Here is a 16013-nt window from a genome sequence, read left to right on the forward strand (position 1 = left end):
ACATGTCTGGAGTCCATAGCACGTCGATTGAAAGAGAATCTTAATGTAAGTTGGCGGCCGTTTTTGAAGGACTAATCTAATGATGAGCGGTAGATCGACTATGACCCCAAAAAACGCCGCATCCGCTGCATCGGCCACATCATCAACCTCTCCCTTCAAGCCTTCCTTCTCGGGTCATCGAATGAAGCCCTCATCGCCGCACTTGAAGCCGCATCTGAAGTCACTAGTGAAGACCTGTTAATTCGCTTCTCTCAAGCCCTCACCACCAGAAGAAATAGAAGACGCAGACGTCTCTCGGGATCGGATGTTGATGAGGACTATCTAGGTATTAATGGCATACCTGCGCTATGTAAACTGCACGGTCTGGCTGTTTGGGCACGCTGCTCATCGCTTAATAGCCAGCTCTGGGACGATGAAATCGGTTTGCGACTAGGGATCGATAATGAGACGCGGTGGTCTTCATGGTATCATGTCCTCGATAAGCTTTTCAAAAAGAAGTCGCAGATCGTCCAATTCATGCATGAACACGAGCAGATCCTCGGAGACAATCGATTGACAGCGGCTGATTGGGATTTGCTTCAGAAAGCGTACCTATTTCTCCAACCCTTTGATGGGGCCACATTGTGCGCTGAGGGCAATAAAGCATCTCTTTCACAGTCATTATTTCTAATGGACTGCCTTCTTTCTCATTATGAAAACGAGAAGGTGAGCCATTTCATTGCGACGTAGCGAGGACATCTCATCGCCGGTCTCAACAGCTAAGATAGATGCTAATACGAATACAGCAGCACTACAGCGCACCCGAGATACGCGATGAACGCATGCTACATGCCATCGATATGGGCTGGTTCATTATGAATAAATACTACACCATGACCGAGGACGTTCCCGTTTATTCCGCCGCTCTCCTTCTCGACCCTTCGAAACGAGACGCATACATTAAGCAGAACTGGCCGGATGAGTGGTACGACAACGCAATTGGCGGAGCACAAGCGATTTGGGAGGAAGAATACAATATTGAGCTCCCTACTAAGCCTCCGGCCGCTCCGAGCGCTGCCCCGGACTTTGTGGAACATGAGAGTAATAAACTAGCTCAGTTGGCAAGGAATATGAAGGTAAAGACCGCCGTATTGCGTTGTGAGGATGATTTCATGACCTTTATTACCGCTCAACCGATAGAGATCGATTCTACGCCGCTTCAATGGTGGTGCGCATCTGAGCAGCGGAGAAGATATCCACGACTTAGCCGCATGGCCATCGCGATACTCTCCATCTCACCAGAGTCGTCCGAGCCAGAGAGAGCCTTCTCTGGGGCGCGCAGGACATGCTCATGGGATAGGCTGCGGATTAAATGTGCAAACATTGAGAGGGTAGAGTGTATAGGCAGCTGGTTGCGCGAAGGTCATATCATACCTACATCCCGCGGTAGATTTGGGTTACCGATGATGTTTTCCGCATTAAAAGATGGTCTTACTGATTCAGATGATGATTTAGAAGACAGGGAGGATATTGACTGATATAGAATAGAGTCGTTAAATTAATTGTTTGATTTCATCGCCTCATTGGCCCACTATCGTGTTCCTTATCCTGTTATCCTGTTATCTTATCCTGTTATCCTATAATCTGTATTTTTTCTTACCTTGTTCTGTTTAACATGTTAAGGGATTTCTTAACATGTTATACTGGTTGCCCATGCATGGTGCTAGTGGGCGGAAAACGCAACCGAGTATTCGGAGACAAAGAAGTCAATGGGAGCTGCGGAACGGCGACGAAGAGATTCTTCCTTCAATCACAGTAAGAGAAAAAGTAGATAGTTGCTCTAAACGGGATGATTCTAATTCTGTGGAGTAAATCATACTTAGCGTATTGACACATTTGCGCAATCCATTCTTAGAGAATATTAACGATGTAGTTGCTTCTGGGTTGGGAAGTACTGTTGGAATAATTGGGAGCTTCCCCTTGACTTCAGGATCACACTTTAAAGTCCTAGATGGAATCCATAGGATATAAACCCCTAGAGAGATCTCACCGCGTTAATAAAAATAATCACCTTAATTTTACTAAGCACACCCAGCATCTCTGTGCAATTCAATAACAAGAGCTACGGTTGTTAAGGGAGCTGGTTTCACCGCCTTCATGGTGAAGTATTTATGGGTCTTGAAAAGTTGGGCCAATCGGATGTTATAAAAGCTGGAGCGTCCCTAAGGACGATGCGTCCCTATCAATTGCCTTATGGTAACCCCATTTACGGGGACTCTTCTTCCTCAGCTCGGTCTCGCAGAAGAGCCTTCTCTGAGCCATGACGTTCTGTCTCAATCGGCGGCACGCTGTTTGGATTGCAGGCTTCCATGCTTGGTATATAACTTGTCGTCGCCTTTGAGAGTGTGCTTCTGCTCCTATTGGGGCTTACATGGAGCTCTCCTGGTTGTTGCGGATGGTAGACGAAGCTCGGAATAGCAGAGAGCCGTGCCTCGGTGTTGTGCCGGATGAGGAACAGATTCGGGAAGTAACATTTGAAAAATGCTCTCAAGCAAGGTAGACAGGCGCAGATTATTCCAGCATACATTTCAACAATACTGTTTCCTTCCGGTTAGGAATACTGCTGAGCAAGTGGCTTGGGCATTGACTTTACCACCAGATCAAATTGACGACATAGCGCCACGTGATGTCGGGGTTGTGAAGTCCAGATGGAATAGACGCCAATCTGATAAGACTCACTGCGCACACGCTTCCATACGTCAGCTCTGTTGCTCGCTCTAAAGACCAACCCCCCAGGAGATGTGAGACGGGGGGAGGCGCAGCGGGGACTGAGAACCTACAAACCGCCGGCCATCAGGACCAGTGTCACGCCTATCTTTTGAAGTCGCCGCATTCGAAGTGGATGCAACAACCAGATAGGTAGGCATAGGATGACGATATCGGTGACAGAGTTCAAGACAGCACAAGTGATGAAAGCACTGCCCACATCCAGACATGAACCTGGCCTGGTGTAATCCCAATACCGTGGGATAGGACGGCACATGTATAAGAATGCGAATGCTGCCGAGAGATTGTTCCCCACGACGACGAACATGACAAAATATGTGGCCAATTTGAATGCTCTGTCCTGTGAAAAGCGCAAATAGAAGTGAAGAATGGAAACTTTGGTGAAAAGAGTAGACAGGTTGTATGTTACTGCGCCTGGAATCGCTCCCAGCTAGATACCAAGTCCTATTAGAAGAAATGTTCATCAACGATGGGAATTTAGGGCCATACCATCATGAATCTGGTAAAGCTAGAAAGAGGCACGTCCCATATATGAACTCCGACCCCGTTTCTCGTCTCTGCAGGCCTTGTTAGCGCTGGTTCTAACAGCTCTCAATTCAGATAAACCTACGCACAATATTAACGATGGAGTATCCAATCGCAAACATCTATGGATCGACCTATTAGCGCCTTTAGGTGACAACTCTGGGAATGAATTAATTACCAGCGAAATTGTAATAGAGACTGCCACTGCGTTAGCAAGCCCTTCGTGCCTTTACTAGATGGGGACCTACAATCATCCAGATGCCAACACTTGATGATAAAACGACTAGTATATAGCCGCAGCAGAACAATGGGAATCGTAAATACCGGGGAAAGGGCTGCTGCGAGGACAACACGAGAAGCGATTGATTCAGGATTCGTGAAGTTGGGTACCACGCCGGGTGGTGGCGGGTATGCACCCACAGTGCTGCTGTCCGTTGAATTCATGACAAGGGCGTGAAGTGCGAGCTTGGAATAAATATATTCATGTCTGGGTCGAGAGTCGAGTGGCGAGATTCCAAGTGTTTCTCGGAGATAGTTGGCGTTTTAAATATATAAACGACAGCCTGGGGCTGGTACCCAGGTTGGATATCACGTAGGAATTTACTAAGTTAGGGGTAATTCCGGTGAGTTTGTGTGGCGTGACTGGCGTCTCTAGACCGGTTTTGGCGTGCAGATCGGGCTTTCAGGATTCGAGGAGGGTAATTAATTGTGGCGTTCTATCTGCAGCCTCGTGTCTGAGGCGATGGACTTCGACCAATGCTTCCCACTCAAACTGTCGCAGTAGCGCCCAATAAGAAGGCACTGTGCGTCAGCTCATCGTCAATGGCAGACCGCTGACTCAAACGGCCTTCAGCTGGTAGCACGCCCAAGAAGTCAGGTTCCCTTATTCCCATCGCCAGCACGACGAACTCTTAATACAAGGGCTTGTGGTTGTCGGGGAATATGTTGAAAATCTTACTTTTTAGAAATAATCAGACTCACCTATTGAATTGATTCATCTCGCTCCTGCTCTCAGTGGCTGGTATACCCGAGCACTTAGACTTCTACGCCGTCGCCGGATCGTGAAACCATCACACGGCACGACTCCGCGCTAATGATAGTTCCCGGATGGCAACAAGTATACCCGCATTTGGACGTCCAGACGCTAAGGGAAGGGCAGACCACCCGGGCCAAGGTGATACAAGCCCTGTGCTGAGGGTCGGGTTGGGTCCACTGCTGAGAGTCTGGACGACAGACAATCGAGAGGTTGATGTCTGCAAACGGTGATATCCGGAGGGAATGGAATGCGCCTATGAATTGGCAAATATCATCACGAATTCCTCCCTGAATACTCAGAAAGGAAATAACAGACTGGTCGCAGTTCTACACTCTTGAGTGCTTTGAGGTCTGGAGACGAGACCCGGCAACTTACCCTGTGCTGACGCGGAGAGACCCGAGAACCGGGTCTGGGGACGGAAGAGGATAAATTAAACCAATAAGCCTCGTCACACCTGATTTATGAGGAGAACCGTGCTTGAGCGCTAGCATTTGTGGCTTGACGGGGGAGTGTTAGATTGCTCCGCGAACCCTGCCTTGGCTCTGTTAGGCTGGCACTAGTTTGAGTCAGTGCACGGCAAGTGGGATAAAGAGAGGTTATCTCTTTGAGTGGCACAAGGCAACAGAGGGGTCACGACAAGGGTCGGGCGCCAATCAAAATGATCCCGACGATCGGTACCTTCCACCCATACCTAAATTGGCGTGTGATAGAAGTACCAACAGTCAGCATTGTTACAAATCGCTACATGTTGGAAAATCCGGGAATCCCCCTTATCTTCAGGATTCAGACTGTTAATCTGAAAGTCCTAGATTTAAAGTTCAAAGTCCTAGATGAAATCATCTAGAGCTATAAACCCGAGAAGAACTCCCATCTCAATAATTAACCAAGTTTCATAAAAAAATAAAAAATAAATTTTTTTTCACCCAGCACTACTGTGCAATAAACAATAATAACTAGCCTAAGCAATCTCGAATTTCGCCGCCGCGAAAAGCTCGATAAGTCTACTCACATAAGCAAATCCGGTGTAGTCATATAGTCCGTTTCTTAAGTAGTTAGTCGATATTAGCGCCGCATTCCAAACACGAGGCCTTCTCAGTCCAAATCTTATCACCACCTGTTACGTTTTCACGCAGGTCGCGGATCTCCCACGCTGTGGGGCCGTCTTGCATCTTGAGGTTGGCCTCAAAGAGTCCTAGGTATGGCTTGGAGTCTGCGATCTTCTTCTTGCGGCCTCTCTTGGCTGATCCCTTAACCGATACGGTGGCGATAGACGTAGAGGGCGTTGGCCCAGGTGTTGGGGTCTCTGTCCCACGAGGCGTTTCGCGAACAGCCTTCTTGACGTGGACATTATCTTGAGTTGTCCCATCCCGGACATTGACCGTAGACCGGGTCTTCTGCTCCTCGGCATCGTTGGGCGATAGAGGACGCGTTGCCTCCTCGGGCTTCTCTTCCTCCACACTCGATCCCTCGATTTGATGGGGTTTGTCTTTTCCTAGTCGTTCGTAGACTTGCATAAGAATGTCGTGGGCCATACATTCAAGATGCATCCATTTCCCACACTCCGAGCTCGTGCATCCTATAAGGGTCTTATCGGGGTTGGCGGGAGTTTGGCATTTACAAATAAGTTCAACCGACTATATGCATATTAGCGCTTGCGGAGACAAGATGAGGTACCATGCAACATACGGAAAGCTGCGAGTTACGGCAGTCGTATGCTTGACGCCAATAAAGCTCGCCTGTAATCTCCTCGTCATCGGACTCAATCCATTGATTGACGGTGACGGGTCCTGTAATACTGACAACATTAATAATATCCACTAGAAAAGTCGGTTAGACGCGCTGCAGCACAGCATAATATCGGTATTCTAGAACATACTGTGGTTGGAGGCGATCAGTTCCTTAGCGCCGTGGTACGGCTGGCGACCTTGAACAGTCTTCTTGCCGTCGAGGGTTCCGGGAGGCAGCTCATAGGGCCAGTACATCCAGTAGACGCGGGCGTAAACGTGATGCTCATCGGAAGCACGAATCTCGAGGATGCGCGCGACCCAGTCATCATTGTTCTTCTCAAAACTACCTTTGCCATCACTTTGAGCCTTTTGTTGCTCAATGGTAAGCTCGTTGGCAACCTGAACGAACCCTTCGCTATAGTACTTGACGTTGTTGACTGCCAAGAATCAGCCATAAGCCCCTCACGGTATGCACGAAAGCGAGATTTCATCGGATACTTACGGACAAAGCTGTTGTAGCGCGTCATAGATTGCCATTGTTTCCTGGGTTCGACTATGTAATGTAGATCCATGGTGTCGTGGGTCTTGAAGCTGCCGGTTGGGGAGAAGGGAGAGATTTGAAGCTGAACCCGTTTATCGTTATCTTGGTCTTCGCACTTCTGCTTCTTGTTCTTATGACGTTCCTGTTCGGCGCGCGAAGGACCTATCGCGTAAGAAATCGTAAAAGGGCAATCAGCGCGGTTCTCCTCCCCGACAGATCGCGATCTCTTGCGACTGCTCATTGTGGCGTTTTGACGCGGTTAGGTATGCAGGCAAACAATGAGTCGCGCAATGAAAGGGCGAAGAAAAATTATGACAGATGAGAGAAGGATGAAGAGGTTGTTGTGATGATCAGAGTAATGAATCTGCGATTTCGCATCAGTTTGATTGATTGTATCCTACGCGGTTGTAGTCATCTAAACGACTATGCCCGGCTAACGGGGTCCGGCGAACAGCCGAAGCCTCGCGGATCAGTGTTGATCCGCGGTACCCCACTTCGCCAACGTCACGACGACGTTGACCAGCCGTTCCCAAAATTCCCGCTTTTCTCTCTCTAACCACTATTTACATTTGCTTGCCGGCCCATATACATTTCGCATCAGTTGAGCATAGCCCCAGTTATCTTTGAGAAATAAGCCGCGGGCGGCCTGCATTGCCATTACGTGCTTATCCTTACGTCATCAAATTGGGGTTTTACAATTGGCCGAGAACGGCCCTGGAGTGGAGTTTGCTTGCCGCCACCTGGATTGATGAGGAAAAACAGGGCTCTTTCAAACGTGTCACATATACATATACTCCGTTCATTTATGATATATAGACCATGGAACCCGTGACAGGTAGCTATGATGGACCAAAGTGGGCCAGATTCGTTTCTTGGTGATACCGAATGCTGTGTCTGTTAGTTGACATGGATTAGGGTAAAAGCAGCGATAAAGGCTGCACACCTAATTAAGGAGATTCTCAACTGTGTTGTAGATGTGTTATTTGTAAACATGGATGTGGCTGAAAGCCAGAGGTGATTCTCTATCTAATAGAAGACATTTTCTCCAAACTTTCACGATTTGGGTTCAGAAAGGTAAAACGAACACAGTTCTCTCTCCCAGCACAACAGTTGGGCTGCTCATGCTTGATAAAGGAATAAGAGCTTGTGATAATTTAGTTCAAAGATACACGGTTATGCTTAAACTTAGTGGTGGGTTCATTGAAAGGAGTAGATGGCGGTGGTTAGGACCGATCATGCTGCTTGATCAGGCACTTGATCTTTAATACCTTACCACTTGTTTAGACGGGAAAGAGTATAGGGATGATTTCTCTTTGCAACCAGCATCTACCCACATGGCCGGATGGATGGCATAACATATATTGATCGTGGAAAAGACCTTGCCTGAATTTTTCGGTTCCCTCAGGATGCTCGATCAAAGATGATCCCTTTAGGAATCGGAGCACGTTTGCACCGCACTCGATCTGCCCGGAATAAGGACATATAGTAGTGATGAAGGGATGATAATTACCAGCCTTACCCAACAAAGCTTCGCATGACATCGCGACGAGATACTGGGCCAGTATTGCCAACTTGTTCATGTCATGAACCGCCAAGCATCCCACTGCAACAAAGAGTGCGGTGCCGTTGACCAGACCAAAGGCCCTCCTTAGGTCCAAAAGCGACTGGCCCCAAACCGGAAACCTCAAGGCCTTATCTGCAGATACAAATCCCGAGACTGGCACACGACCGCGGGATGTCAGGGTTTCCTTCAACCATCCCCGCGATGTAGGAGAGAGGTATAATGTCCCCAGATGCTGAGATGGAGCTACGTAAAGGCATGGTGAGGGTCATCCCTCTACGCAGCATATATGGAATAGCCTCGACTAATTCAAGACGTATACCTGAATGGCCTCGTAGTACGGTGTTGCAACGTATCAACATGGTTGCTGTCACCCAGGTGGCGGGCATCAATGAAGTAAATAGTGTGGCCATAAATAAGACGATATCATATTCAATATCGTATTACCTGCACGGTAATTTTATACCGTGCAGTGCAAGCAACACCGGAAACCGTGCAGTACAGTGCATGGTCGTTCAAATACCGTATAAATATGATATCAAATATAGTGCAAGTACTATGTAATTCGATCAATACGAGGTCTCTCCCCATATATTTTCAGCTCTTACAAGCAGCTTGGCTTCTGCAATACATGCCACAAGGGCTTGGCCACGACATACACATAGTTGACACTACACAGCTGATGAATTTATTAGGCAGGGTGCTGGTAAGCATCATTGGTCGGTATGCAAATTTGAGTTCAATATTTTCATGGGGGTTTGAAGCTGAAATGCAGTCTTGAAGGAGACTACATGGTGATTGGCAAGCCGAGCAATGCCGCTTCTGCCGGGTAGAGGCACTGATAGAGGGTCAAGACTCGGGAGGGGGGCGCAGTTGAGAATACTTAAGAAAGCCTTCCTCTGCTGCTAGAAAGACAGAACAAGCAGACTTGCCCTTTATACTCAATATTATACCTTTGACTACAGCATTGTTCGAGAGCTATCAAAATGGTGGTGAGTGCTAAATAACTTGTCTATCTTTCACATTTCTTTACTCATTCTCTTTTGATATAGAATCTTGTTGATAGCGAAGGTCATATCATTGCCTCTGGACCGGATAATTGGTATAAGATCGCCCTTGCTGATGGAACGGAACTCGGCCTAACCCCAATGATTCTTCGTCCCAAATTATACAAATGATTATAAGCACGGCTATATCTCCGCTGTGCCTCCTGGAGAGGGTTTGATATTCCGCTATCAGCGCTTTGCCAATGATGACAGGCTACATCAGGGTTGGCCTATTGGGGACAAGGGCTGTCTTCGTTGCTTCCATCCTATGTACGACGGTCGTTCTTTCAACATCAACCTCGCTCCAAATGGCGCTCCAAATGTCTACGACATTGTGGCTTCCCAATCTGCGCAAACTCCCATTCACGCTTAGCAATTGGGTCACAATCGGGTTGCTCTGTATGCGTATGATAAAGATGGCAAGATTCGCGGGATCAGACTCAACAGAATCGGAGATGCTCGTGACGATGGTCAAAGGGTGCTGCAACAAAGTCGCAGCGATTATTTGGTTCCTCTCGATTGTCAATTTGTCAAAGTGAGCACAAAGGTGTCAAAGGGGCTCTTTTAAGATCCTCTCAAGCTGTCATCTTCTTACAGATTAGTTGGCGAGATTTGCAATAGCCAAGTGGAGAGTTCAGAGGATTACTTAGTGCTGGGAGATAGGGAGTTTATTCATCGTGTAGTGGCGGCCATGCTGTTCTTCCTTTTACTACTTAGTCTGTCTCTTAATATTACTGATTCCTGGTCAAGCTTTACGACGGGATTAGTTTAAATCATGCCTTATTAGCCTCAAATTCTATATATATTGCTTTTCTACCTCGAATTTAATACTACAGGGTTCTTCCTCTGAGTACTGTTGGCTTGAACCTCCTGCATACACCAAGACATGGCTGTAGAAAACCGCTCTATGCTGAGAGCTTATATCACCCCAGCGGACTCAGAATAACTAACCATGACCTAATTAACTCTTATGATGCCTAGCTATGATAGTCTTAGGCCACTTTGCCACTTTAGAAAACTTGGTGTTACCATCCAAGTGCAAGTCGATGGCCTCTATAAGTCTCCTAGACCAGCCCTGAACATACCAAAACTGCTGCTCGACGAGGCTTAGAAGCACGGCGAAGTAAGACAACAGGACAAGGGCGCACGGGTCGTTGGCTTGGATGTCCGACATGACACTCGCAGAGATGACATATGGGAAGAACATTACCATACCGATCTCCGCCTGGGAACCAGCATGTGCGATGAGGATCGCCGATTTCCTAAGCTGCAAACTGGCAAACTCATAGTCTGCCCTGTTACAGTCTGATAGATTTGTGCGATAAAAGGCGAAGAGACGACGCAGTGCTTGGAATGTGTCCATAGGTAGAGCGCTATGATCCAATGGCGGGTCGAAACTTCACATTGCTAGTCAGCCCATATTTGTTCCATGAGTAGAGCCAGACCACATACTCATAAGATGCCACATCATTCTCTCCGACTATCCAGATACCATTTGCCCATGCCGAGAATGGCGTCTCCGTAAGGTTGCGTCCCGAACCCAAGAGACTAGATCGAATACCACGTATCAAGACAAAGATCTGCAGAATATCCTTCATGGGATCTTCGGTCCGGCCCGCCGGTGAAAACGCATATATGACGATGGTGGATGAGAAGCAGAACGCAGGGTGCCAGTTCTTTTCGCCGATGCTAGAAAATATGCTGCGGAAGCCTTCCATGCCGCGGGTCTGGTGATAGGCTGCGAGATCTAGATACTTGTCCCTTCTTGCAGGTAGCAGGTGAGCCTTGTGTAGGGCGGCGACGGACAGTAGGCCATGGGAGAGAAACGATGCATTATATGACATCTCGGGGAGGACCATGCGCCAGATGTGCTGCATATCCAGCCTCAAGGCAAGGGTGTTGGCTGTAATGGCAGAGTAGTGGTGCATCAGTTCCAGGCCGTGGTCTTGGAAATCTAGAGAAGCTCCCGGCATCGGAGCAGTCCATATTCCAGCCACGGATAATGCATCAGGACTCGGGTTGGTCACTGTGTTATCTATGCCGTCCCGGCGGACGGGCTCTATGTTCTGAGGAGACGGCTGAGATGGGGTCAAGCTGCATGTCATGCCACGACGGGCACAGTTGAAGCAAGAAGGAAGCCTTTCATCGCACTATGATGGATCCATATCAAAGTCTTAGCAGGGTCCGCCGACGGAATCAGAAAGCTCCATAGTATCGCACCCGTGACATACCTTTACCTTTCTACGTTTACACTCCCGGCATCCGCTCCGCGACTTTGTATGAGAGCGTCGTGGTTTCATCGTTTGGCAGCGTACGTCGTCTCCGACGGAGTGGAGGATATCGGTGAAAGATGTACAAATCAAAACCGCGGGTTCGGAACAAAATGGACTTGTTGGATCGTATGGCGGGAAAGAGACCTAGTTATAAGCTTAAACCCTAGCATAAAACGCGAATACGCGGGATTCGGATGTGCCGGGCATTATAGGCATCCAATGGAATGGCAGGGCTTAGTTTCTAATCGACAAGGGTATGATGTGGATCCACATCATAATATCGCATCTAAGGCTCAATCGTCATTTCCATGATTGAGCTATGGTTTCGATACTAATGCACGTAGGTTATAGGGAGTTTGGAGCGGTGTTTCTCGTGAATATAAAGGGCTCAAGATGCTCCGTCGCTCTCACTGGATATTGTTCATTCAAAGTAAAGTCTGCCCTCTCTCTAACAGAAGCCTAGATCAAATTATCTCGCCTAAGTCATTTAACACAGACTCATCTTTCGCCAGAGAATAAATAAATATTATAGCACTTCTTGATCACCCTGAATATGGCTGCCAAATGCGACCCCAACTACCGACACGCCGACTGGTCCTTCTATCGCTACGAACCCTCAACAGCCGCGGCCGCCATATTCATCATACTATTCAGCATCGCAACTATTATCCATGTCTGCCAGATGATTAAGACTAAGACCTGGTATATGCTGGCATTCTGCCTCGGTGGAGTTTGTGAGTCACTCCAGGAGGCTTTGTAGTCCAACTTTTACTAACTGGCTACTGTAGCTGAAATAGCGGGATACATTGGCCGTGCGATCAACTCGACCGAGGACCCTGGCTGTTGGACGCTGGGCCCCTACGTCGTTCAAAGTGTGTTGCTTCTTATTGCACCAGCATTAATGGCGGCTTCTATATACATGATACTGAGTCGTGTCATCCTCCTGACGGAAGGGGAGGTACATGCCGTCATCAAGAGGCGATGGTTGACTAAAGTCTTCGTGATCGGGGATATTGTATCACTACAGCTCCAGTCTGCAGGTCTGTATAACTTATACTCCAATCCCCGATCGCGGCATTGAACCCGTACTAACTGTTTTATTGAATACAGGCGGAAGTATGATGTCGGGAGCAAACGAAGGGAACAACCTCATGAATATTGGTGAGTATGTCATCGTCGGCGGCCTCTTCTTCCAGCTTGCCATCTTCGGTATCTTTATCGTGGTCGTCAGTATCTTCCATCGCCGGATGAACCGGTCACCTACCAATAAGAGCCTAGAGCCCTCGATTAGGTGGCCTCATTACCTCACTACACTCTACGTCACAGGCGGGTTCATTTGGGTTAGGAGTCTGTTCCGGGTTATTGAGTACCTCGATGGCAACGACGGATATCTCATGAGGACTGAGGCCTTCCTGTTCGTCTTCGATGCTACCCTGATCTGGATTGTGATGGTTTGGATGAACTGGTATCACCCCAGCGAGATTGGACTGCTTCTCCGAAATGAGTTACCGGTGACGAACGGTTTCGAGCTACTTCCGTTTCGCCGACGATTTGAGAAGCTTCGAGCTTGAGCTAGATTTCTTTCGTCTCGGCAAGAGGATGTTCCGGCCCCAGGTATCTAGTTAGGCATTGGAAATATAATCTAGACAAGGGATGTGATATGATGCAATAGCACCGGCTTTAAGAACCCTTTCTTTCTACTAGAGAAGTCGCTGTTATAGCAGCCTGGTGGCAATGGCCATGCGTTGGCTTGATTAACGACAATGTTTGCCATCATGGACTATTACAGGTTAGTTGACATGACAGCATTGCCAACGCATGAGTTATTGGAAGGAGCTCGTTTAATCCTAAGAAGCACTCCTGCATAGCGAGCCCTCTCTGCCACACACAGAGCGATGTATGCGACTCTGACACTATACTGTTTCTTCTCGGAGGGTTCATTGATAGTTGAAGCTTATGACATCTCAACGAGACATATCAAGCCATCACACTGAAAAATCTCAATTAACACATAGAAAATAATATTACCGTTATACTACCTAGCATAATAATTACCACGCCTCCAACAGAGTAAGCTTCTTCTCCGTAAGCCACTTATTCACCTCAATTACTGTGTTCTCCCAGAGTCCCTTCACCTGTCGATTGTCTTTAGCAACAGGGTTGGGCTCCTCCAACTTTCCCACTGGAACTATAAACTTCCCCTTGTACTTCAGAGCATCCTTCTTTACCTCCGTCGCGGTCGCTGCAAACAAAGAATTGGCAGCACCCTGCTCAGCAGTCAGAAAGGACGCGCGGGCTATAGCCCTGACAAGAACATTGTTAATAGCCAGAACTCCCTCTGTTAGTACCTCGCCAGGATGAACAGCTATGCAGGTAATAGGCAAATTCTGTGTCTGCAATCTCTCCTGGAGCTCTTGTGTGAATACTACCACGGCTGTCTTTGACACGGCATAACGAATCATGTCAAAGCCAAACATGAATCTCCCTAGATAGCGCCATTGCCAATGTTATGAGGTAACTGGATTCTTGAAACATGTGGGCGAGTCAAAATTGAAACTGAAATTTGCTGGTAGCATGCTGTTCATCGCCGTGGAGCTAAGGTTTACGATTCTGACGTCGGCGTCCCGGTCCTTGGCGGCGGCTTCGAGGAGGGGTACAAGATGGTTGATTAGAATGAAAGGTCCCATATGGCTATACACGTTAGCAATTAGTTAGAATGGTGGTTCGCGTGTCAATATACTTGGCAACCATGTGTTGTTCGTATTTCCCATCAACCAACATGGTGGACGATGTTGATGCGGCCGCATTGTTGACTTCGGCATTGTCAGTTATCTTCATGTAAGTAGTGTATCCCAAACATACTCGGAATATGCAGTCTTGTCTCCTTCCGCTTCAGTTCTTCGACAGCATGAGTGATGCTAACCGGATCATATAGATCCATCACCAAGTACTTAATGTTGGAAGGGTTAATATCCGCGTCTTTGTGAGCTTATCTCTGGCTTGTCGTGCTCTCGCTTCGCTTCGTGTCGTCAAGTACACCTTCGCTCCTTTCCGAGCCAGGAACCTAACTGTCTCGAGGCCAATACCCGAGCTGAAGTTATGTAAGTCATAGTACTAAATTCATGCAAAGAAGCTGATACATACCTGCCTCCAGTCACGACAGCGACTTTGCCGTTCAGGTCTGGCATATCCGTAGAGGGGTTCCATTGCCGTATTGTCATTGTGTGCAAGCTCCCTAGCTGCCAATAGAGTCGAGGTGAGGCGGATGACGAGGGCTGGAAGTATGACAAACCACTGGGAATGACCCTTCTGCAGAGTAAAGACATATTTAAACATCCGCCGGTGCTTTGCGAATGCCTGGGGCATATCTTCTATACCTGACCTCAGCACGTAATTCCATGTAACAGCATGCCCCCACTGTAAGTGCACCAAGTGTCGCACTAATGAAGTTTAACTTAACGTATCTGACCACCACTCCGCCCACCCCTCCACACCGCCCCACCTGCGATAGCTTCATTTCCGTTCCAACGCATTATGTAGATTAATTCTCAAATTATGAAAATAGCTTCAATTCAATTAAGATTTTGGGTATTGACTAAAAAACTCTTGCTCAACCGACTGCTTTTTCCTCCGCTTCGGCGGACGATTTTCCGCCGCGGCTTCGTTATTTAACTTCCAAGTGTTCATCTCGGACCGGTCCTTCGCTATAGCAAGATTATCAACGTGAGGAAAGCCTTGTTCGGGTCCCAATTGACCTTGCAACGGCCTGACGGCTTAAGACCAGCTATTTGAGCTTTCTGTACGGCGATTTTTTGCTCCTGGAAGACTGTAGACGCACCTCTTTGGTCCAGTGACTTTCCTGCCTTCCGCAGGATCATTCTGACGTCCCTTTCAGCATTCCCTGATGACCAATCGACCCGTTGGAGTAGTCTTTCTATATCGCGGCTTGACGAGGGCGTATTGAAGATATCGCGATCGACTTCAACCGTGATTGGTGGTGTTGTGGGAGGCTGAAAAGTCGATCCGCGACGCTCTTTGGGCTTCAACCTCTTTATAGCTTGATCAACATCGACTGGGTATATCCCTGATGCTCGAAACGCCTGTCGGATGTTCTCTGGACTGAAGGCTTTCTCAGAAGCTATTTTATATGCCTGTATGAAGATGTGTTTCTGTCTATTTGATGTCGCTTCGTAGGTCTCCATTCCAGCTGTCTCTTCTCGATAGTATCTTTTCAACGGGGAAAAAAGACCAAGGTCCAGCGGTTGAGTGATATGTGACGAGTGCGACGGCAGCCAACTAAGCCAGACCTTGTTCATCATTGCCTTCTTCATGAAGATGGGACTTATATGAGTCTTATGTTGATCGAGGACTAATAGTCGCCAGGAAGACGGGTCTTTTGGACGAGTCTCGGGCAGATAAACGTCGTAGAACCACCGTAGCAATATTTCTGTATTAGACCAGCCTTTCTCGCTGCAAGTGAACTTCCAATCCGGTATATCCCTTGGAAAATACTGTCCCTGTAGCGATAATCCTGTAAA

The 16013-nt window shown here is 47.8% G+C and overlaps 8 protein-coding genes across 8 annotated transcripts; 1 reads left to right on the top strand and 7 right to left on the bottom strand.

The window, feature by feature from the left end:
• Positions 1-2166: 2166 nt before the first annotated feature.
• Positions 2167-2536, bottom strand: FOXG_19608 (uncharacterized protein). Its single transcript, XM_018399869.1, has one exon. The coding sequence runs from the start codon at positions 2299-2301 to the stop codon at positions 2182-2184; it is 120 nt and encodes a 39-aa protein (XP_018244283.1). The 5' UTR covers positions 2302-2536; the 3' UTR covers positions 2167-2181.
• Positions 2537-2628: 92 nt separating this feature from the next.
• On the bottom strand, positions 2629-2833 carry FOXG_07016 (uncharacterized protein; the record flags this gene model as incomplete). The annotated part of the gene is made up of 2 exons (XM_018385651.1): positions 2629-2717; positions 2824-2833. 2 exons carry the CDS (start codon positions 2831-2833, stop codon positions 2629-2631), a joined length of 99 nt encoding a protein of 32 aa, XP_018244284.1.
• Positions 2834-2970: 137 nt separating this feature from the next.
• Positions 2971-4409, bottom strand: FOXG_19609 (uncharacterized protein). Its single transcript, XM_018399870.1, has 6 exons — positions 4250-4409; positions 3540-4173; positions 3470-3489; positions 3381-3413; positions 3256-3323; positions 2971-3196 (listed from the first exon to the last, which is right to left on the bottom strand). Exons 2-5 carry the CDS (start codon positions 3733-3735, stop codon positions 3258-3260), a joined length of 315 nt encoding a protein of 104 aa, XP_018244285.1. The 5' UTR covers positions 3736-4173; positions 4250-4409; the 3' UTR covers positions 2971-3196; positions 3256-3257.
• Positions 4410-5215: 806 nt separating this feature from the next.
• On the bottom strand, positions 5216-6991 carry FOXG_07017 (uncharacterized protein). Its single transcript, XM_018385652.1, has 4 exons — positions 6557-6991; positions 6204-6491; positions 6014-6144; positions 5216-5961 (listed from the first exon to the last, which is right to left on the bottom strand). The coding sequence occupies exons 1-4, from the start codon at positions 6834-6836 to the stop codon at positions 5380-5382; spliced, it is 1281 nt and encodes a 426-aa protein (XP_018244286.1). The 5' UTR covers positions 6837-6991; the 3' UTR covers positions 5216-5379.
• Positions 6992-9988: 2997 nt separating this feature from the next.
• Positions 9989-11568, bottom strand: FOXG_07018 (uncharacterized protein). Its single transcript, XM_018385653.1, has 3 exons — positions 11434-11568; positions 10655-11352; positions 9989-10599 (listed from the first exon to the last, which is right to left on the bottom strand). The coding sequence occupies exons 1-3, from the start codon at positions 11500-11502 to the stop codon at positions 10164-10166; spliced, it is 1203 nt and encodes a 400-aa protein (XP_018244287.1). The 5' UTR covers positions 11503-11568; the 3' UTR covers positions 9989-10163.
• A 460-nt stretch (positions 11569-12028) lies between these two features.
• FOXG_07019 (uncharacterized protein) lies at positions 12029-13046 on the top strand (the record flags this gene model as incomplete). Its single annotated transcript, XM_018385654.1, has 3 exons — positions 12029-12209; positions 12264-12515; positions 12586-13046. 3 exons carry the CDS (start codon positions 12029-12031, stop codon positions 13044-13046), a joined length of 894 nt encoding a protein of 297 aa, XP_018244288.1.
• Positions 13047-13499: 453 nt separating this feature from the next.
• Positions 13500-13980, bottom strand: FOXG_19610 (uncharacterized protein). Its single transcript, XM_018399871.1, has one exon. It carries the CDS (start codon positions 13950-13952, stop codon positions 13527-13529), a length of 426 nt encoding a protein of 141 aa, XP_018244289.1. The 5' UTR covers positions 13953-13980; the 3' UTR covers positions 13500-13526.
• A 2-nt stretch (positions 13981-13982) lies between these two features.
• FOXG_07020 (uncharacterized protein) lies at positions 13983-14696 on the bottom strand (the record flags this gene model as incomplete). The annotated part of the gene is made up of 5 exons (XM_018385655.1): positions 13983-14166; positions 14216-14288; positions 14338-14373; positions 14427-14566; positions 14620-14696. The coding sequence occupies 5 exons, from the start codon at positions 14694-14696 to the stop codon at positions 13983-13985; spliced, it is 510 nt and encodes a 169-aa protein (XP_018244290.1).
• Between the last annotated feature and the right edge of the window lie 1317 nt (positions 14697-16013).

Source organism: Fusarium oxysporum, chromosome 6 (assembly GCF_000149955.1).
Source record: "Fusarium oxysporum f. sp. lycopersici 4287 chromosome 6, whole genome shotgun sequence".
NCBI lineage: Eukaryota > Fungi > Ascomycota > Sordariomycetes > Hypocreales > Nectriaceae > Fusarium > Fusarium oxysporum.